The 23,817-nt window shown below is 41.2% G+C and overlaps 1 protein-coding gene across 1 annotated transcript in view; it reads left to right on the top strand.

Moving 5' to 3' along the window:
• The first annotated feature begins 441 nt into the window (after window positions 1-441).
• LOC123234374 (beta-microseminoprotein A1-like) overlaps window positions 442-23,817 on the top strand; it is a 164,416-nt gene continuing 141,040 nt past the window's right edge. The window contains exons 1-2 of the mRNA XM_044660278.1: window positions 442-552; window positions 5,097-5,237. Coding sequence (XP_044516213.1) covers window positions 442-552; window positions 5,097-5,237 — 252 coding nt within the window. The remainder of the gene's footprint in view (window positions 553-5,096; window positions 5,238-23,817) is intronic.

The following is a 23,817-nucleotide window of genomic DNA, read 5'->3' on the forward strand; positions in this document are numbered from 1 at the left end:
GAGTCCGGACACCCGGAAGTTCAGATTAATGGGACCAATATTTAATTATAATTATATTTACTGGCCAGGGCCGTTTGCTAGTGAAAAACTGCACCACACTGAAATTCCAATGCAGTTTTTATAGGGTGCGAGGTACAAAACAGTGTACATTACTGAGACATAACCGTGATGAAGCAAGCAAACCTTATGGTCTGGGAGCTATTTTGGTTAGTAACGAGACTTTCCATAGTATCTTGTACCCTGGCTGCTTGAATAAGGGAGTTACTGTGTTGTTTTGGTTCTGAGCTGACTGACCTTCACAGGAAAGCTCATTTCTGATTTCTACTTTCCCCAGGGAAAAATAGGTTTTCTGGTCAGTGACTTACTTTACCTTACTTCAGAGATTCCTTCTGAATATTCCTCAAGCACCATCTCCTCACAGAGTCCAAATAGTCTCATAACATGATTGACTCTGAACTTACTGAAATGCAGGAGTGGAAGCTTGAGGTCATTGTCCTGTCTGATCCCCAGGATCTGGACCAGGTTTCTACAGCAGCCACAGCTGGCAACAATGTGGGGCCTGAATAGCTCAGCCTGGCCTTGAAAGCCCTCCATAGCTGGCCCCTCCACAGCCTCTAGAATATAGCCTTTCTGGCCTCCCAGCCCTTCTCTCTGGTTCCTCTCTAGACCAACTCTATATCTCTGAGCTGGCTGCCTCCCAGGCCTGCAGGGCTTCTCCCCTCTACCTCTAGCTGCCCTGACTTCCTTCAAGGCTCATTTCCAATCCCATCTTCTGTAGAAAGCCTTTCCCAGTTCCCCAGCTGCTAGTGCCTCCCCTCTGAGGGAGAGCTCCAATTTATCCTGCACTGTCTGTCTTGTTTTTGTAGAGTTGATTGTATGTTTTCTCCCTCATTAGACTGGGTGGTGCCTCGAGGGCCAGAAATCTGTCTGTTTTGCTTTGTATTCTCAGCACTCACTTAGCCCAGTTCTTAGCACATAGTAGGTGCTTCCTAAATGTGAATAGACTGACTGAGCATCCAGCAAACAGAATAATCCCCCTCTGTCCATATGATGTTTTTGATTTCTGGTGAGTTTGCTCCGGTAAGGAGAAGAGCTGAGGCAAGTGAAAAGAATGATGAAGAAGGCAGAGCAAGTTTCAAGTGGGAAATTGAAAAAGATCATCAACCGTCTCTCAGACATGGATCTGTGCCCTGAGCTGAGTCCAGCTGCCAAACTCTGACCAGAGGAAGGTCTGGATCAGCCTTAACCTCTCTTTGCAGGAGAGCCACCTAGACTGTCAGACCTTCCAAAGGAACTCTGTGACTTTGGAGACACAACAGAGCAGGGCCATTTCCTCTAGAATCTAAGAAATATAGAGACTCCTAAGCCATGGAGAAAGTGATCTGGGCACTAGATACCAAGGTGCAAAAGTAGGCAATGGAGAGCTTTAGATACCAGCCTTCCTATTGTATTTCACTCAGCAAGGTAGCACAGGGGAGTTTTTGGAGATAGGAAGACCTGAGTTCAAACTCTGCCCAAGTAGTTATTATTATTATATGTTATTAGCTGTGTAGCTTTGGGCAAGTCATTTAATGCTTGTAAATTGTTTTTAACCTCAGTTTCCCTGTCTGTGCAATTGGCACAATAAGGAGACTTGCCTCACAGGGTTTTTGTATGGATAAAATGACGTGTCCCATGAACAGCTTTGTAAGTCTTAAACTGCTCTATCAATGTTTGCTGTTGTACACGGTTCTAGAAAAACTCTCTGGTGGTCAGAAAAGGAGCCAAGTTTCTGATCAGCAGCAGTGAGAGATGGTATAGGCTGGACTTGGCACAGCAGAGGCAGGGCTGCATGTCTGTAGGGTAATTTCTATGGGGAGGAGGAAAGAAAAACGAGGGACAGAGACAGGAAGCCCTCACAGAGGGCCCTGGAAGCTCTCTGATGCTTGTGGTTGCTGGAAGTACTTACATCTGCTTCTAAAGGCTTCCTGAAGCTGTGGCATATCTCTTCCTTGAAGAGGTTTTCAGCAGAAATAATGGAACTTTTCCAGTGAAACAGAGCACAGAGAAGATGAGCTCTAAGGCCAAACAAGGGCCCAAGTGGCCCTGACTCTGTGACTCTGCCTCCATTCCTAATCTTAACCTCTCTATCCATCCTCCCTCCTCTGAGGTGCCCAGTCCTCAGCTTGCTGCCCAGGAAACCCATCTGTGTGGCACAAACCAAAGTCTTTGTGTTTTGCTTTGTGATGCTCACAAAAACTTTGTGAGTTATGTGTGGTTATTAAACCCATTTTAGAGTTGGGGAAATTGAGGCAAATGATGGTGAAGTGATTTGTCTCAGTTCACACATCATTTGTCAGAGACCAAATTTGAATTCAGATCTTCCTGACTGAACCCTTCAAACCCAGAAGCACCTACTGCCTCAGAAGCATCTACAGCCTAAAATGTTCCTCCCCTGGTGGTGCTCACATTCTAAGAGGAGGAATACTGGAGACACACAAAATGGTCATATGCATACTCAAGGCTACATACCACAGGATACATAGCCAAAAGAATATATTCGTTCTCAGAGAGGAGGAAATCAAGAAGAGCTTCTGGGAGGATTATTTGTGTATCTTGAAAGGAAGGAGGGTTTTCCAGAGCATAAGGTGAGGAAGAAAAGCATTTCAGGAATAGACATTGGGGACAGAAGCCTCATTGGAGGTACGAAATTGGAAATAGGATCTAGGGAATCTTTTCCTCAGAATGAATTGTGGATTATTAGAGAGGAGTATAGAATGTTTGGAGAGAAGCTCCTAAGTTGTTGATGGCCATACCATGAAGGGTGACCATGTTCTCATAAAACATCCCTTCAAAGCATAGTCAGAGTCACAATCCTGTACCATGTGAGACTATCATTTTAATACAGTGTGGTGATAATGGCATTTTAACATTTTATAGGCATAGGACAGGACAATTTAAGTGAGGGTGGAGAGTGGGTCCATAATACATTGAATAATTCATAGTCTCCCATTCTATTTGGCAACCTGCCCTCAGTTTATCCAATAATATTTGCTTTTTTATATGTTATATTTCCTCTTCAATGTTATTGCGAAATGATTCCAATCATCCTCTATATAATCCTGACCTGACTCTTGTAGGATCAAGAGCCATGTAGAAGAGGGAGGCTGCTAAGACACCATGGTAAGTAACAGGTGCATGTTGGAAAGGGAAGGGAAGGAACCTGCTGATTTTGGGGGATTTGAGCATTTGGGTTCCTGCTGAAAGCTGCCAGTGATTAATGGGGCTGCTTGCTGGTTTTGCTCATGGGCTCCCTGAAGAGAGGCAGCATTATATAATGGATGGGCAGCTCACCTGGGAGCCATGAAGTCCAGAGTTCTGGTCCTGCCTCTCCTATATATCATTTGTCAATCTCAGGCTTAACAATCTCAGGCTAAAACCAGAAAAGTAGGTCACCTGCCTTGCTAGAGACAGTTGTTCCCCCGCAGCCTCCTACTATCCATTAAATCTTAGACATGTTATTGTTAAAACTCAATTGTAAATGGTCACTTGGCACAATTCCTACCATGGTGTACCATATCCTAAGTCTCATTGCCCTAAAGCCCCTTTCCTGGATCCGTACCCAAGCAGGAATCTACCCACTCCCCCAATACACCTGGACCCATCGTCAGGCAGTACTTACTCTGTGTCAGCATCGCCTTCCCTGTTGATTTCCCTCCTTCTTTCCCAAACCTCTTTTCTCTCCAAAGAAATCTATTCCAAGTACAAGAATTCATATTTCTGATCTGACTTCAACTGTGGCATGTGAATGAGATGATATATTAAGAGCCTTTATAAAGTGACAAATATGACAAAAGCAGGGAAATGTGGAGAAATTTGAATGATATGATGCAGAGTAAAGAAAGCAGGAAAATAATGTGGATAAGTAGTATAGTAATGGACATGAAAAGAAAAAAATCCTTAAAAGTCTTCTAAATAAGATGAAATGCGATAATCAATTTTGTTTCTAAAGCATAGACGACAAACTGTATTGAGAATCATTATTTAAAAAAACCTCTTAGCTTTCTGTTTCAGAACTGATACTCAGTATTGGTTCCAAGTGAGAAGAGCAGTAGGCAATTGGGGTTAATTAAGTGAGTTGCCACGAGTCTCACAGCTAGGAAGTGTCTGTGGTGAGATTTGAACCTACAACTGCCCTTCTCCAAGCCTGGCTCTCTATCTATTGAGGCACATAGCAAACCCTTAATGTGTTTATTCTTAATAATAGCAGCTTTATTGTGATAATATTCAATAGTCAAAAGCAGTAATAATTGCTAACCTTTTTATGATATCTACTATGTGCCAGGCATAATTATTATCTCATTTGATCCCTATGACCCCCACTGGGAGGTGAGTGCTATTATCATCTCCATTTTACAGTGTAAGAAGCTGAAGCAAATAGAGACAAAAGTGCCTTGGTCAGTGGCTACACAGCATTCTTTTTCTCCTGTCAGAAAAGTGAGTGACTCTGGAGACAGGAGGTAATATACTCAGAGGGACATCAGATGGATATTTGGAGGCAGATGCCATTAGTTGGTGGATAAGAACAAATCAAGTCTTGTCAGGGTTTTGTCAAGGCCTCAGTTTCTTGATTTGTAACACGAGAATGTTGGAATCACTGACCTAGAAGTTCCTCTCTAGCTGTGTAAGTCAATGGGGCTGGGACCAGAGAGACATGGGTTTAACTGGGTTGGTTGACTTTGAGGTACTGTTTTATGTCTTGTTATCCTTGTGCTTAACAGCTCTTAACACTTTTTGAATATTCTCTCATTTGATGCACACAATAACCCTGGGAAGCTATCATTGTCCCCATTTAACAGATGAGGAAAGTGAGGCAGAGTTGCTAAGTGACTTGTCAGGGGTGTCTGAGACCAAATTTGATGACTTCACCTCCAGTGTCCTAAAGACTGAGCTTGTTGTAGTTTTAAAAAATACTGAGTCTTTTCAGTGAAAAACAAGAAGAAAAAGAAAAGACAAAACCAGCTTCCAGAATTTAAAGGCTTCTTCAGACAGATGAGAGAAATGGATCTCACTGTTTTCATTCATAGGTCTTACTGACCCTTTCCTTGTGGTTCTAGAGCATGGGGGGCAGGAGAGCACATCATCATGGGCTGTGGAAGACAGTCTTGAGCAGCAGGAGAGTGATCATCATGGGCTTCTCTCCTCAGTCCAGCCGCCCCATCCCTGGGGACTTGTGCCCACCACACAGGGGTGTACAGGTTAGGGGAAGAGCTGGTTCTAGAGACTCTAGTGTTATTTTTAAATGGCCCAGATTTTCCATTGTTCGGATGTGTTGATGTATCATTCAAGACAACCTTAGGAATTTGGTAATTTTTTTCCTAGAGGCATTATTTGCAGTTTATTAGAAGATTTGCCAAATGTCCTGTCTTAGGTTGAAAAGATCGTGATGGTGTATTTCACCAGTTCAACACTACATGGAATCCTTTTACCTGTCTGGAATGTACATGTATGCTCCATGGAATTGCGTGCTGTGGCAAGTGAGTTCAAAGCAGATCCTAATTGTACAGACATGAATTCACAGCATTTCCGAGTTGGAAGGACCTTCTGGGGCTGTGGAGTAGAATTGGTCTGGGAACTAGAAGCCCTCGCCTAATAAGTATCCATTTTACCTTTGTTGAAGTTCTTTAGTGAGGGTAACTCCTCCTCCTTCTGGAGAATTTTCAGGGTTTGGAAGCTTTCTTCACTTTGCACTTCAAAACAGACTCTTCTAAACCTTCATCTAGAGATCCCAGTTCTACCCCTTGAGGCCAAGCAAGCTGAGCAAGTCTTTTCTCTCTTCCCTGAGCCAAACATTTCCCTTCTTGGACTGAATTTCCTGCATTATTGATCCTTTTAGGGAACATTTTAGTTGTTGACATTTTGGTTCTCCTGTAGATATGCCCCAGATAATCAGTTTCCTTCCTATCATGTTACTGTTTGAATGGAATATGATATTCTGTATATGATTCCATCATGGAAGGCTATAGAAAAACTAATTTAACCTCCCTAGTGGAAATAATGTATAAGGCATTGGGATTGGTGTTTGAAAGGCCTAAGTTCAAACATTTGCTGAGATACATACATATCTGCGTGACAGTGAGATAATCATTTGATGTCTACCTGTCTCTGTTTCCTCCTCTTAAAAAAGAGGAGTATAGAGTTGGTTACTCCTAAAGTCTTTTCCTTTTTGAATGTAGCATCTAATACTTTTCTGTTTAAATTTCAGTTCATCACCTGGTTATCTGCGTGACCCTGGCCAAGTTACCTGACTGTTCTCAGTTTTAGTTTCATTACTTGTCAAAAAGAAGGAGGAGAAAAAGGATGAGGAGGAGGGAGGAGAGGAGGAAGAAAAAAAGGAGGAGGGTAGTAAAAGGAAATGTCAGAGAAGTCAGAAAAGAAAAACATGAAGAAGAAGAAGAAAGAAGAAGAGAGATTTAGACTTGATGACTTCTAAGGTCTCTTCATATTTTAAATCTAGAATCTATAATACTTTTCTATTTTAATTTCAAATCATAAGCTGAGACTCTCTGTGACCCTGGCTATGTCACTTGAACATTCAGTCTGGGATTTCTTATGTTAAAAAAAATACAGGTTTGTACATAGGTTCTTTTCATTTTGTAATCTGGGTTCTATTGTTCTTTTCTATTCAACTCCCAGATCATAAACTTATTAGCCATGTGACTCTGCATAAGTTTGGTGTTTAACTGTCAGCTTTAGAATATACTAGCACCCAGCACAAATTGGGCTCTCCATCTATACTTGTTGGGAGAATTGGGATGGCTCAGGATGTGGTTGCAGAGAGAGGGTGGTTCATGATCAGAGGCTGTCTAGAATAAAGGTAAGAGTCTTAAAAGTCCATCAGTTCCCCTAAGTCCACCCTAATCTTTGTCCAATTTTCTTCTAATAGGGGTATATGGAGAGGTGCCATATATGACAAAGATAAATGTATGCACGTTTTTGACGAGAAGTCTTGTATTCACAGTATTGTAGAGAAAAAAAATACCTCTAAGAAGTGTGTCGTGAAAATACTTGTTGGTTAGCAATTCCACTTCCTCCTGTTTTTGCTGCCAAAGTCATCACCTCTCAATGGAACTTGTCCTCACTTCAAGTAATGATTCTCTCTTTGGAATTCAGAACAACAGGAGGTTGTCAGCCATGTGAACATGCCCTTGGATTTCCATTCTCCTGAAGGCCTTGTCAAGTCTTAGGCATGCTGATTCACACCAGAAAGTGTCACCTCTCTGGGTTTTGAAATCCTTTAGGCATCTACATTGTACACATACCTCCTGTAATCTGTTGTCTAATGAATATCTAAAGAAAATATATAACCCTCTAGCATAAAATGGAATTCTGCTCTTTTCTTTTATAGCAATCAACATCCAAACTCATTATAGCAGTGGGAGCTTCTTTTTATGGTCTTTCTCTGGGGCAATCCCTAGGATGTACTCTTTGGTGCTCAAAGGCTGTTTTTTTTTTGTTTTTTTTTTTGCATCTACTCACCTCCCAGATCTGAGTTTGAGAATCCTGGGAACACAATTATGGAAGAATACAGATCTCAAATAATCTAAGAGAAAATAGGTCTGAAGGTCTAGGTGGCTCTCCTGCAAGGAGAGGTCAGCTGGTCAGGAATTGGCAGCTGGGCTCAGCTCAGGGCATATATTCATGTCTGAGCGAGGATTCATGACCTTTTTCAGTTTTTCACATCAAACTTGCTCTGCCTTCTTCATCATTCTTTTCACTTGCCTCAGCTCTTCTCCTCATTGAAGTAAACTCACAAGAAATCAAAAACATCATATAGCCAGAGGGGAATTATTCTGTTTTGTGTCAGGTCAGTCAGTCCATTAGCTTTTAGGAAGCACCTACTGTGTGGTAGGACCTGTGCTAAGTGAGTGCTGAGAATATAACCGAAAAACAAAGGCAGATTTCTAGCTCTCCAGGCAAGTCCCAGTCTAATGAGGGGGAAAACATACAAGCAACTATACACAAACAAGACAGATAGTGGAGATAAATCAATTGGGAATCTCCCTCAGGGGGAGGCACTAGCAGCTGAGGAACTGGGAAAGACTTTCTAGAGAAGATCAGATTGGAAGTCAGCCTTGAAGGAAGTCAGGGCAGCTAAAAAGATGGGAGGGAGAACCCCTGCAGGCCTGGGAGGCAACCAGCTCAGAGAAACAGAGTTGGACTAGAGAGGTGCCAGAAAGAAGGGCCAGGAGGCCAGGAGGACTGGATTCTAGAGGCTGTCGAGGGCAGGAACATATAGGCATGTGCCAGCTGTGGAGGGCTTTCAAGGCTAGGCTGAGCATTTCAGGCCCCTCATTGTATGACAGCTGTGGCTACTGTAGAAACTTGAGCCCAGATCCTGGGGATCAGACTGGACAATGATCTCAAGTTTTTCCTTTCTTGGTTTTCTGCTAAGTTCAGAATAAATCCTGTTATGGGCCTCTTTTGGATTGCCTTTGTGAGATCATTAGTGAGGAATGTTCACACTCAAAAGATCTCCATTCAGTCAGATTATTCCTCCCAGGAATGGAAGTGTGGGGCTCCCTCCCTGCAGTCCCACAGATACTTCTCCGGGTTTCAGGCAGTGGGCACCCATCAAGCTCCCACCTCTCCTGAGGCGCTGCCTTTAGAGCTGATTGTGGTTTCTAGGCAAATTCTCAGGGACTGCGTTGGGGGAGTATTTAGGGGCAGTCTTTCACCTTCTCAAGCACAAGGACATGGTGACTAGGAAATGTGCAAATTAAGTATCTAGTGGACCTCCAACCCAGTCCAATTCCAAAAGGACTCACCATGGCAGTCAGTCACATGTCTGAAGGCCTATTGAAGCAAGTCTAACATATGGCAGCCATTTGCCAAAGGAAGGATCCAGAGGGAGGAGTTTAGTTTTGAAAAGCCAGTGTAGGAAACTCATTCCCTTTCTTTGCTCCTCTCTTTCTCCCTGATCTGGCACTTTGTCTCTCTGTCTCTCTCTGTCTCTGTTCTCAAATATTTATGTGGCTGATGAGTGGGATGAAATAAAATAACCACCCATTGAAATTATAATTACAAATCTGGAGTCAGAGTGAATAGTATAAGGTGTAATGTAAGTAATTTGAGGAAAGGTGTTTGGGATAAGGGAATTGAAAGGAGGATGTTTGAGACTTGCTAAGTATGTAATCTCTGTTACAGGTAGGCTGGGACTAACGGAGATTCAGGGTATAATAGGTCTGAAGTCAGGAGTATAACCCAGAAGGGAAACAGAGATCTTCAGGGAGAAGAGAAGTTAAACTAAACAGACAAACAGCAGGCTTACAGACTGGGACTTAGACTCAAACACAAGCTGAGGGAAATAGACTAGACTGAAATTAACAACAGGCTTAGTTAATTTCACAGGAAGGGACTTGTTTTGAAGTAACACCTTCCTTCAAGATGGATGCCCAGCTTCCCTCTGAGCCCAGAGTATGTTGTCTCTTTCCCTCTTCTTCCCTCTTGATAACTAACAGACAAATTACACTAATAGGGCAGTTGAAACACAAAAGGGTTTATTTTGTTTGAAGGATGTTTGTTAGCAAGGTGGATCAAAGGAAGCCCTATCAGTTGTCTCAGGAACCTCAGGTGGGGGAAGGGAAGTAAAGATGGAGTCTGAGTAAGGACCTGCCTTTAAACTCAGCTTTACAAAGTGCTATTGCTATCTAAAGGGAATAAATGATGACTGACTAACTATAACTAATGCTGTCAATCAGGTAACTCTTCACAGATTTAACTCCTCTCTAATTACTCCCCTTATTAACTCCACAGACATATAAGGTAAGGGAAGGAAGACAGGAATGGTAATGGGAAGGAAGATACAAAGGGTTTATCTAAAATAATAATTTCTTAAGTAAATATATCAAAGCTAGGCTAAATTTCAATATTAAAGCTAGGTAATCAAAGCAGCTCGGCTGATTCACAACCTCCCTCCACGGAAGATCCAGTCAACTGCCTTTTCCTCAAGATTCCAAACCTCTAACAGCTTTTGGAACTCAGCCAAAGCTAGAAAAAACTATATCACCCCAATTCTGTATACTACAAAGGTGCAGTCTTTATTCTTCTTCATGAGAAAGGGGACACTATCTTAATGGCAATGACAAAGACATGAGTGCAGATACAAGCATTTTATAGATTCCTGACTCAAGACACCCACCCCTCCTCTGTCCAAAACCCTATTGTCTGGGGGTCAAAATTACACTCCAGAGGCAAAAGTCTACCCAATTAGAAAACAAGAAGTTATATAGTATGAGCTTCATCATGAGCTTCCATGGGTGGGTGGGTGGAGAGTGTGAGGTTATAGAAGAATGGTCCTTGGGCTTCTAAATGTCAGAGGAGATGAGAAGGTAGGATAGCCTAATGAATGGTTTTCTTCCTTGAGATAAGAGGCCTCCCAACTCCCTGGGCCTGTGGGAATAACCAAATGCCCTTGAGTTCTTGTTCTGAAACTCTAAACAGTCTTTCATTCCCTAATGGGGTCTAGGATGGAGGTCTATCCTGAGAAGAACAAATTCATTTTTTTCTCTCCACACACTTATAATCCCTGGCAAGGGCTGGTGTCAATGGGACCTCACCTGGGCTGGAATCCAGGATCCAATCCTCTTTAACTTAGACTGGAATTCTTATTTCTATCTTTCTCTCTATTTACTAATAAATGCTTATAAATTAAAGTCTCCAACATCAATTTTTATTTACAATATGGAAATGGTAGAAGGGAATTTTGGAGGTAGAGGGAAAAATAGGAAAGATAGGGAAAGGAAGGTAGCTGGATGAAGGGAAGACAGAGGAAGGGAAGCCAGGGCATCCCCCAGCCCTGGTAGGGGTAATTGACCTGAGCCCTTTGGAGCTCAATAAAGATCAGGAAACAACTTAAGGGTATAGAATAGCTGGGTTTATTTTAGTTAGGAAAAGTTATGTAAGGGAAAAGGCTAGGAGTAGATCTCTGAGGGGTTCTCCAGAAAAGGTGCCCCTCCGTTGGTGGGGGAAAAAGGTTTCTTCAAAAAAAGGCACCAAAAGCACCTGCGCCTCTCTCTTATACTTTCTCAGACACTTTCCAAATAGAAAGTGGGAAGTGTCTGAGGAAGCTGTGGTAGGGAGTCCTGGGAGTTGTAGTCTACCAGGACTTGGAACATTTTAAACTGCATAACTACTGCACACCTCAGGGTCTTTGGAATTTAAAGTGGACAAGTCAAAGATTTTCTTTTAAGAGACTTTTTATTTTAAAAAGTCTAAGGGGAAATATTAACTTCCATCCAGATTCTTGAAAATATTGAGGTGCAGGCTAAAGAGACTTCAAGAAAAACTTCTTAGAAGAAGGACATAGATTATAACCATTCACTCTCAATTTTTCACAAAAGTTGCTTACAAAAAATAGAATTGTTTTTTGAGTTCCATCTTCCTTAGATACAACACAGGATAAGCTTGATGAGGTCTCAATCCTGAGTTCTTTTCAATTAGATTGTTAGCCTATGGAAGTAAGAGAGTGGAAAGCTTTTAGCTCAGCCCCAGAAAGTGAGGGATCAATGTCATTTGAGAGGAAAGAATACAACTTTCTTTTTTACTTCCATTTTCACTTTAAAATTACCCAGTGCAGGGGCAGCTGGGTAGCTCAGTGGATTGAGAGCCAGGCCTAGAGACAGGAGGTCCTAGGTTCAAATCCGACCTCAGACACTTCCCAGCTGTGTGACCCTGGGCAAGTCACTTGACCCCCATTGCCTACCCTTACCACTCTTCCACCTATAAGTCAATACACAGAAGTTAAGGGTTTAAAATTAAAAAAAAAAATAAAATTACCCAGTGTTTAGGATGGTTCAGGGAGACTGCATTGCAGCTTAACAAGGATATTTAGTCCTCCTCAATAAAAAAATTTAAATAAAAATAAAAAGAATGAAATTTAAAGTAGATATTTAAAATGAGAGCTCCTTTAGAAAAAGATTTAAACACTTCCCAGCTTCCCACTTAACCTTCATTGCCTAGCCCTTATCACTCTTCTGCCTTGGAGCCAATACACAGTATTGACTCCAAGATGGAAGGTAAGGGTTTAAAAAAAGAAAAAGATTTAAAGTTAAGTTTTAAAGTGTGACCTTAAAGGGTGAGCCCTACAGTAAGATTAGAAAGTCCAATTTTTTCTTTTGTCCCCTTTTTCTCTTTCTTGGGGATTTTTAAGGTTAGACAATGCTTCAGGGATCCTGAAGACAATTCCAAAATGAATCCTTAAAGACAGTCCTCTGAATGAGGTGCTGAATTCATGGGAAGAGGATATCCATAGAACCATGAATGAAGAGAAAGGAAGCAACTTATTTCTGTAAATCTTGGTCAAAACAGATTTTCTCATGGCCTAGATATGGTTCATTTGACTAAAGTGTTAAAGGAGTTAAAGATGGCTATACAAGATAATCCTGGGGTATTTTTTACTGTTTTGTGTGGGGTTCTTTCCTTGATAGTTCTATTCAGCCAATGTCTACATACTCCTATTCTCTTAAAGTTTCTGTTAAGCTTCCTCCTATCCTTGTTTTATTTCTTTTTGAAGATGATCTGGCTCTCCTCATGGGGCTATATCTTTCAGCTCTCCTCCTTCCCCTCTCCCCTGCCACAACCATTGTTGTTGTCTCTGTCTCCATTCCTCCTTGTGTTTGTGCCTTGTCTCTTCTCCCTCCTCCTGTTTCCCCTACCCTTTCTTCTTCTCTAGCTCCTCTCCTCTTCCCTTCCTCTTTTAGCCCTTCCTCTTCCTCCCCTTTCCTCCTCCTCCCCATCACTTCTTTTGTTTTTTCTCTTTCTCCTCCACCCCTCGCCTTTCTCCTGTTCCTCTCATTTCTCCTCCTCTACCTTTTCTCCCTCCCCCTCCTTCTGCTCTTCCTCCTTCACCTTCTTCTCTTCCTCCTTCTCCACCCCTTTCACTCCCCCTGTCTTCTTTTACGTCTCTACTCAAAACTCCAGACTTGGTAGTAGAAACTAATGAAACCTCAAATACAGGCATGTTTCCTCTGAGGGAAATTACCATGTATAATGATAGAGAAACAGTAACAATAAGGAATCACCTCCCCTTCAGGGATGTGGATTACTTTTTTGTGAAGAAGGGGGTTTGAAAATATTTTGAGGACTTAGAATCCAAGTTGGGTTGATGTAATGGATCTCATGTATGCCTTACTGAGGGGGATAGACAGGCCTTCCTTGCAGCTACTAATAATTCTCAATATGAGAATGCCAAAAAGTGCCCTTTAAAAGACTTGGAATTGGACCCAAACATAACCAAGAACTATATACTATTATGTGAAACCAGGGTGATGTATTAAGTTTTGTTCCTCAAAACCAGAGAACTAGTTAAATTCAAATATCTTAATCAGGAAGCAAATGAATATACAACTGACTTTTATTATAGGAATCAGGAACTAGATATCTTGGGTTAGATATTTAAGAGGAAGCAGGCAGAGTGAAAGATGGATTACTAAGAAGCAGATTGGTAATGAAAAAAGGATTTAAATGAAAATGGAAAGGTTGGGTAGAAAGAATTTACCTCAAAAGAGGAGAGAAAGAACAGCATTCCATCCAAGGGAAAAAGGCAGTAGGTAACAAAAGTGGAATTGACTATTTGCCTCTAGGTAAGGCACAAGGAGGAAATTAGTCTGACTAGGTCAGAGGGTGGATGGTGGGGATTAAAGAGAAATAAATTGGACAGGATAGGACAGAGCTAGATTATAGAGAATCTTGAAAGAGAGGCAAAATAGTTTGGATTTCATGCTTAGACTTCAAAGGAAAAGTATAGAAGTTTACTGAGCAGAAGACTGTCATCATTAAAGATGAAATTTAAGATTAATGTGGTAGGGAGGAATTTAGGTAGCACATTGAATAGTGTTCCAGGCTTAGACACTGAAGAAACTGGGTTCAGGGCAACTTGGTAGCTCAGGGGATTGAGAGCTAAGCCTAGAGACAGGAGGTCCTAGATTCAATTCTGATCTCAGACACTTCTTAGCTGTGTGACCCTGGGCAAGTCATTTAACCCCTATTGTCTAGCCAAATGATGGTGAACATTTTAGAGATGAAGTACCACGCTCCATCCCTACCTCACCCCCCATGCTCAAATGCCATGCCCACTCCCACAGAGACTGAGTGTCATGCTACCACACCCCTATCTCATCCCCCCACCCTTACCCCAGATTGGGGAGGGAGGAAAGGCTCCCATTGGGCTCCTGGGAAGATGAGGGGGGGAATTGATGAGAGGCACATGTGGAGAGGGAGATGAGAGTGGCCCTAGCCCTCCACTCCCCTCTGGGTATGTGCCAATCCATGAGTTCTTCTCCCCTCAAACCTAGCTCCTCTCTAACCCCACCATGGGAATCACCTTCACCACAGATTCAACAGGCTGCCATCTCTGCAACCTCACTCAGGGTATGATTTCCTCTTCTCACCCCCTGCATTACCCAGACAGGGGAGGGAGGAAGAGCTCCCATTGGGCTGCTAGGCAAAGAAGGAGGTCATCTGAGAAATGTCCTCAGGTGCATGGAGAGTTAGAGGGAAACAGCTCTGCCTGGAGTCCCTCTGGCTCTCTAGTAATGAATTCTAGTGGGCAACTGTAGGCATGTCTACAGAGAGGGCTCTGTCATCTTTGCCTCCTGTGCCATAGGTTTGCCATCACTTCTACTCTGAATTCAATGTACTGGCACTCCCTAAACATCCATAGATGAGAGTGCCCTCTTTCCTTGTCAGGTGTCAATCAAGTTATTCTTGGGTCAAGGATTGGGATAAGAGAAATGGAGTTGTAATCAAATCCCACCCCCTTTTTTTTCTGATCTTTTCTCCTTCCCTTCCTCAGGGGTCCCACTTGAGATAAGGGGGAAGAAAAAATGCTGAACATATATTTTTGCCTTTGTTCTCTGTTGACATTTTGTAATTGTGGGATGAAATTATCCCTTTCTTGTCTTTATCATTTCTACCCTTCCCTTCTTGTGGCCATCAAGGAAGGAAGAGAAGATATGTTTGTCCTTTATGTGTAACCAATTAAATTATCTTAGAGTTTAGGAGATCCACAAATTCATAAAAAATGTTGATTTTTAAATTTCCCAAACAGCCTCTGTGTGTTTTCTTCATTTCCTTCCAATCAAACTGAAGAAGGCAGAGAGAGGGTCACCTCTTTTATCTGAAGTTTATTTTCTCCCAAGTGTAACCCTTCCATTGTGTACACAGACAGACAACATAAAGACAACACAGTCATATCCCGAGTGTTTCATACCCTCTCTGGCAACATAGAACATAGACTGATCATAGACAGATGACATACAGACAATATAAATTTACAAGACAAACATAAAATACAAGTCTCATAAGTGGATATTACACATGTTCCATCATTTGGTAATAGACATTTTTTCTCAATTTTTATTTTCTACCTGTTTGTCAGGAGAAGCAGCTAAGCATGTCATCACAGACTACCTTAATGCCTTTGTGGTGATGGGCACACAAAAACAAATAAAAACAGATAGTGCTCCAGCTTACACCTCTTGGACCTTTAGAGGCTTTTGTGCCAAGTTTTCTATTATTGAAAATTGGAATACCTTACAAGCCATAAGGACAAGGAATTGTGGAAAGAGCCATTTGAATTTAAAGAGGCAGACACAGTGCCTCTTGGCTTGCTAACTTATTTGACAAATCTCAAAATCACATTTTTAAAATTTTTTTAAACATTTATTAATATTCATTTTTAACATGGTTACATGATTCAAGCTCCTACTTTCCCCTTCACCCCCCACTCTCCCTCCACCCATGGCCAATGCACATTTCAACTGGTTTTGTCATGTGTCCTTTATCAAGACCTATTTCCAAATTGTTGATAGTTGCATTGGTGTGGTAGTTTTGAGTCTACATCCCCAATCAGGTCCTCCTCAGCCCATGCATTCAAGCATTTGTTTTTCTTATATGTTTCCTCTCCTGTAGTCCTTCCTTTGAATGTGGGTAGTGTTCTTTACCATAAATCCCTCAGAGTTGTCCTGTGTCATTGCTTTCTGCTGGTACAGAAGTCCATTACATTCGATTTTACCATAGTATATTAGTCTCTGTGTACAGTGTTCTTCTGGCTCTGCTCCTTTCACTCTGCATCAGTTCCTGGAGGTCTTTCCAGTTCAATGGAATTCCTCCAGTTTATTATTCCTTTTAGCACAATAATATTCCATCACCAGCATATACCACAATTTGTTCAGCCATTCTCCAATTGAAGGACATCCCCTCCTTTTCCAGTTCTTTGCCACCACAAAAAGCACAGCTATAAATATTTTCATACAAGTCTGTTTATTTATGATCTTTTTTGGGTACAAACCCAACAATGGTATGGCTGGATCAAAGGGCAGGCATTCTTTTATAGCCCTTTGAGCATAGTTCCAAATTGCCAGCCAGAATGGTTGGATCAGTTCACAACTCCACTAGCAATGCATTAATGTCCCAATTTTGCCACATCCCCTCCAGCATTCATTACTCTCCCCTTCTTTCATTTTAACCAATCTGCTAGGTGTGAGGTGATACCTCAGAGTTGTTTTGATTTGTATTTCTCTAATTATTAAAGATTTAATACACTTTCTCATGTGCTTATTGATACTTTTGATTTCTTTACCTGAAAATTGCCTATTCATGTCTCTTGCCCATTTGTCAATTGGGGAATGGCTTGATTTTTTATACAATTGATTTAACTCCTTGTAAATTTGAGTAATTAGACCCCTGTCAGAGTTTTTTGTTATAAAGATTTTTTCCCAATTTGTTGTTTCCCTTTTGATTTCGACTATATTGTTTTTGTTTGTACAAAAGCTTTTTAGCTTAATATAATCAAAACCATTTAATTTACATTTTGTAATTTTTTTCTAACTCTTGCTTGGTTTTAAAATCTTTCCTTTCCCAGAGATCTGACAGGTATACTATTTTGTGTTCACTTAACTTATTTATGGTTTCCCTCTTTATATTCAAGTCATTCACCCATTCTGAATTTATCTTGGTGTAGGGTGTGAGATGTTGATCTAAACCTAATCTCTCCCATATTGTTTTCAAAATTTCTCAGCAGTTTTTGTCAAATAATGGATTCATGTCCCAAAAGTTGGGCTCTTTGGGTTTATCATACACTGTCTTGCTGATGTCATTAACCCCAAGTATATTCCACTAATCCTCGCTTCTATCTCTTACCATATTGTTTTGATGACTGCTGCTTTATAGTATAGTTTAATATCTGGTACTGCTAGGGCCCCTTCCTTCACATTTTTTTTCATTATTTCCCTTGATATTCTTGATCTTTTGTTATTCTAAATGAAATTTGTTATAGTTTTTCCTAATTCAGTAAAGAAGTTTTTTTGTAATTTGATAGGCTATGATCTTTTGGTTTTCCTTTTCAATCTGGTCATTTCTGGTGTTCAATTTGCTTATCAGTTCATTTGATTTCTGAGCCTCACTTTCCAATTGCAAAATTCTGCCTTTTAAACTGTTATTTTCTTGCCAGATCTCTTCCATCTTTCTCAACATCTCAGATTTGAACTCGTCAATAGCTTGTGACCAGTTTTCATTGTTTTGGAAAGGTTTGGATATGATTACTTGTTTGTCCTCCTCTGTTGTCTGGATTTTCTCTGTGTAAAAGTTGTCGAGTGTTCCAGAGTTCTTCTTGATAATCTTTCTCTTCTGGGCTTCCCGATTTTGGCTTGCCATTGTTGTTAGCCCAGCACCTTCTCAGCTTTATTCTCACACTCAGGGTCTGTCTGCGCTCTCTTGGCACCCGAGGTCTCAGGTCTCTTTGTTCTCAGGGTCGAGCCTCCTGGTTGTCTCTGGTTTGCCCCTCTGCCCGAGGCTCCTTTAGCAGTCTCAGGGGCTGCTTCCACAGCCGCGCTCCCATCTGCACAGGGTCCCCACTCGAGGTCCAAGCCTGCGCTCGAGATCCTTGCCCGCACCTAGGGCCATGTCTTCACCCGCGCAGATGCTCGAGAAAGTCCGTGTGTGTTCTTTAGCCTCTTGTGGTCCTAAGTCTTGCTGCTCTCAGGAACAAGCCCTGTAGCTGCCAGTGACTTAATGGGTGCTCCAAACCTGCTTTAACTCTTGTGTGCTGGCCTTGGCGTTGTACGTGGTGTGGGGGGTGGGGGAGGGGCTTCTTCCTCTCACGTTTTAGTGAGAGCTATTTCACCCCTTTATAGTGTGGAAATGCCCCGATTCCATGTGCCTTCAATGCTGCGCCCTGTTATGGGGTCCCTTTGTTCGTTTGGATTCTTTTTTTATGTCCCCTTGAGGAGTCCTGTATGCTTCGGTTAGGAGAGATTGAGCAGTGCTGCTTCTTACTCTGCCGCCATCTTCTCAAAATCACATTTTAAAACATGCAACTTGTGTTCTAAACTTCCTGAATACAGACAAAAAGGGCGAATCCCCTGCAGAAAAATATTACTCTGCATAACATCCCAGTCACCCTCTAGTAATGTGGAAAGACATGCTCACTAATAAATGGCTAGGTCCTCACCCAATATTATTCTGGGGAAGAGGCTCTGTAATGTGTTTTTCCAACAGATTCTCCAACACCTATTTGGGTTCTAGAGAGGCTTGTGAGACAATACTATGGAACAGCTTCAGAGAAAGATGAAACAGTTTTCTGTAAAGACCACACTCTATCCATTCTCTCCCTAGGCTCATCAGACAAAGATGGATGACCTACCCACATGGACAGATGATGAGACTGATCCAAGAAGTGGAGCAACTCGTGGCAGCCCAACACGGAGATCCAAGACAAACTGATCCCTCCCTAATCTTTTTAGCAATGTCTGCATTGTTAACTTGCCAGGTACCTTAAGCTTTGGGAGATGTGACTGTACCAGCCCACACCAATAACACCTGTTGGTACTATCTCCCAGAACCCTCACCCCCTTGCTCATCTTGTATCATGACATCACCAATCACCAGCTGTGTACACAAATTGTTCATTATTCCAAAGTCTCCCTCTGGGAGACATAACTCCTGTTTTGCATCCATATAACCTCACTGCACTCACTATAGACTTCCCAATATGCTTTTATTTTTGCAGGCAAATCACAGAATGCATAACTGTGGCTTATAATCACCTTACTTCAAGAACTGATGTTACTTATATTCTGAAATCATATGATTGATTTATACTGAATCATTCTATCAGAAAAATTGGATTGGGGTTGAAATTATTTGGGATAAAAAATTAAACTTCCTTTCACATTTGAGGAATGCCAAGTAGATGCAATTTGAAAGTGAAATAAGTAGATGGGAATAACAAGGACACACAAGGGTATTAAACACAAAAGGGACCACTCCCACAAACCCACAAGTGATGACACACGAGATCACCTACACAGGGAATGTGGGAAATGGGTAATGGGTAAAGTACACACTCATGTTGGTAATGGCAGTTGACAATTTACTGGTCACCAGTTTAGTCAGGAAAACTCAGGTTTTGGAGTGTATCTACCTGTGTGCTCTATCTTGGGATAGAGGAAGACACAGGAAGTAAATAAAACCAGTTTAATAATGAGTTTTAGGGCTGGTGATATAGGAAAAGGTCACACTAAAACTAGGTATCTGTGGATAAAACTCCAGGGACTGGAAAGGTGGGACAACTACTCTGTGATAACACAGGCTGTCAGGTCCAGCTTGGCAGGTTAGAAGGGAAAAAAGATGTCTCACTACTGGGTGATCCAAGGTTTTCAGGAACACAGGACCACAGCAAGTAAAATCCACAAAGAGATGAAGACAGGGAGCTGAACCAGTCCACCAACCAGAGCTAAGTTCACTGTCAAACCTGAACTTCTCCAGGAGAGATGTTTCTTGTAGGAGACAAATCCACTTTCCTGGGCTCTTCACTAGAGATAGTTAAAACTAGATTCTAACTGTCTCAGCCATACCAGAGTCTCTCTTAGGAAGAGATTTCCTTCCCTTCTCACTGTTCCATGATTAGAACTCTCCAGCACTTGCTTGATAGGCCTGGCTGCTATCTTATACTAAATGTTCAAAGTCCTAATTTTCCTCATAGCAAAAGGCAACAGGCAGTCTGAAAAGTTCCCCCAAATTACAAAACTTTACCATCTAAATATGCACGATTGAAATGCTGAAAGTCAGGAAAGATTTCTGACTAGGTTCTGGGAGGAAGAGGAAGGACATTTAACAAAGGAGGTGGTACTTTCAGATAGCTTCCTCCTTGCCACCTATACCAACACCTGTTTTGCCACCTGTCTCATTATTTTTGTAATTAGACGTGTAAGTTGATGTAAAAAAAATTCTTGGTGCCTTTTTTTGTGTTATCTGAGACCTCATTGGTGTATTTACATTTTAAATAAACCATCTTGGCCAATCTGTCAGTGAATCAGTTTGGCTGAGACTGATTCCACTCACTATCTCTGTGTGTCTTATTTTCTCTCTGCATCTTTATATTCTAACTTAGCCTTTTCACCCATCTTTTTCCAGGCCATAGCTTCCCTCCTAGATCATTAGAACCTGCACAGGTATTGGAGAGACTGGCACTCCTCACCCAGGGTCTACCATATGGATCATCCCAAGTGACATGGGATGGGAGGATACAGATTTACGTATTTATCCCCTCCATCCTGCAATATATCCTTAGGAGGATAGACCCCCTCCTATGCTGTTCATTGGAAAAGTCCACCACCCATATATTTGGCAGCTTCTATATTCATGGTCAAAAATTGCATTAGAATACATAGATGAAAAAAGGGAAACTGACCCCATTACTTTGATACCCCTCTCATGTGTTCCCAATCCATACCTACTTCTTATTGGACCACTAATAATTGCTAATTATTGTTCTAAAAATAATGTTAAAACATATAACTATTCATGTAGTAACTGTAAGATCACTAATTGTATTTTTCCATCCATTATGTCTTGTAACTGATCAGATTGTGTTCCTGAAACAACTACCATTTGTTATGCTTCTTGTATAAACTTCAGGTCCTTGGTACTCAGATCCAAATGTTTATGCCCTCCAATTGATTATGGACAGTCTCAAAAGAGTTAAAAGATTTATAGGATGGCTCATTATAAGAGCTATCACCCTAGTGACCCTATTGCCACTTTAGTCACATCTACAGTGTCACTCACCAACACTATATACACTGCCATACTTATGTTAATAAAATGTCAGAAAATGTTTCTCATGCTTTAGGAACACAAGAAATTATAGGTTCAAAATTACAGGCCCAACGTGATGCCTTAGAAGGTGCAGTTTTCTATTTAAGAGAACAGATAACAGGCATAAAGATGAAAAATCATCTACAATGCCAAAGAGGATATAAATCAATTTGTGTCACCCCACTCCCCTATAATTCCTCCCAATACAAGTGGAATAGCATCGTACAACATTTGTTAGGAGTATGGTACCACAAAAACATTAGCCTAGACCTGCATACCCTCCATCAAGAAGTATTGGCTATGTCCCAAACACAACTCACCCTCATCTCACCAGAGGATGCTGTAGCACAATTCACAAGTGCTTTAAAAGAATTAGCCGCACACACAGAATTTATATTTTCCCTAACAGAAATTGTAGAATTCATCATTATTCTCTCTTTCATTTGTCATAAGGGAATTCCCCTCCCTTTGTTTTGATGTAATCAATCAGGGGTTTGGAGATCCTTTATCTTGGAGATGTGCATGGACAGACAGGCCCTCAGAGAAAGGAAGTTGAAGCCAACTAGACAGAAACTGATCCCACAAGCATTGTCCCCCTGGGTGGTGCCAGGCATATTAAGGAACAATGATTGGTTCCTGAGATGTGAAGTGGGAGAGCTAGTAGGTAGAGAAAACTGCTTATAAAGGTGAGACCAAGGCTCTGGCGAGACACTCTCCCACTCTTCTGGCTGGAGATTGGAACCTGAGGGAGCCCCTGTTGGTAATGAGCTTCAGTCCATCAAACAGCATATAGGGCAGTAAGCTAAAAAATTCTTTACCTCTTTCCTACATTTTTCTTTCTTTACTACCACTACTTTGATTTAATTAAGCTACTAAAGCTACTAATAGCCTCATAATTTAATTGTAACTATTACACATTTTTAGTTGGCATCATGTGCATCCACCTCAGAAAGCAAAAACTGATATCAAACATGTACTTACTTCAGCTTTATTTGTCTGATTTAAACAAAAAAGGGAGCAGATGTGGGAACAGCATAAGAAGATCAGTGGCTTCCATTCAGCAAGGCTGTGGAATGTCCAATACATTCCAGATTGCACGGCATCTGGGAAGCTATAGTTTAGGAATTGCCAAACATATAGCCTGCTCCCGAGCATGAGAAAAACAAACCTTTTCCATCCCCAAATATTGTATGTTCTTCCAAGAAATCACTGGTGCAGGAATTCTATGAGAAACTTAGCTAGATAGTTACACACTGACATATTGAATTATCAACTATAGAAAACTTTGTTTAGAACCACCGAGGCAATCTACATACATTTTCTCTATTTTGTAAATCATTACTAACCACTGTCTCTGCAAAAGAGACTGAATCCTTTGCCTACGTCATTTTCTTTATTAAGTATGTACCCCAAATCATTAAACTTTGTCATTGATCAGAAAGAGAACTTCATATCTGCTTGTCTTTGACCTTCCTGGTTCCCAGAACCATTTTTTTCACTCTGGTTTGTGACCCACAAATAATTTGTCGAACTGGACTCATTATTTCCCAAAAGAATAAACTGCTATCTTATACTTTGACTTCTCAGCTCCAGGTTTGAGAATTTATTAGCGTGGTGGGGTTCACTGTTCAAGATTCAGTCCCACACAAGAGGAAGAGAAAGAACAAAAAAAAACACAGAAAAAGGCACAGAGAAGAACAGTCACCAAATTCATGGTTTCCATTGTAAAGGTTAAATTTAGTGATTGGACTTAAATTATATGAAAGAGTGTGGTCACTGAAGTTATTATATATCAAGTCAGAAATTTATTTACAAAATAGAGTTGAAACAATAAAGTAGAGAAATGTGAGAGAAGTTAGAGATAATACCTACACTAGTCTGCAGCCAGGAGGGCCAGTAGTGAGTAACTATGAGGCCTCCTCCAAGATGGAAGCTAGTCTTTTAGGAAAGTAGTCAGCCCTTTTCGCTCACCCAACAAAGTATTCCAGGAGTCAGAATTTAAGTTGAAGCCACTATCCAAGTCACAGTCTCCAGTGAAATTTGCTCAAAGACTATCTCCAGGAGACACTCTCCACGAGATTCAACTTCACCAGACTGACTCAACCCAAGGATTTTGTGGCTTTTATGGTGGTTTCCTGTTCCTGTCCTTCTTCAAAGGGGCCAATCACAGTTTCCAAATTGTCCAGCCCTGCCCAGGGGCTTGAGGTGGGATTGAATTGTCACCTCAAAAAATGCTAACTCTCCTCCTAGGATTAACAAATTTTTGAGTTATTATCCAGTTAGCACGTGGGTTGCAGACTTCCACCTACTTAAGGTTAAGTAAGAGCGTCTTCCTTTTGGAGTTATAAATTCCTATAGTAAGAGTTTCCCTTACTTCAGGGTTAAGAATGGGTGTATTCGCTTTTATTGATTAATTCAAAACATTGTTAACCAAAGTTTTAACTCCAACTAGGAAAAGAGAATAAAGGATTCCCTTTTTACAAATATAAACTCAGAATAGACAAAGAGAACCAAGAATTTCCTTTACACCATATTATAAATAAAAATTGATGTTAGAGGCTTTATACTCAATTCACAAATATTAATTAGTAAATAGAGAGAAATAAGGTTTCTAGCCTTTTTAACTTAAACAGAATTGGATCCTGGATTCCAGCCTAGGTGAGGTCCCCTCAGTGCCAC

Source organism: Gracilinanus agilis, chromosome 2 (genome assembly GCF_016433145.1).
Source record: "Gracilinanus agilis isolate LMUSP501 chromosome 2, AgileGrace, whole genome shotgun sequence".
NCBI classification, from domain to species: Eukaryota; Metazoa; Chordata; class Mammalia; order Didelphimorphia; family Didelphidae; genus Gracilinanus; species Gracilinanus agilis.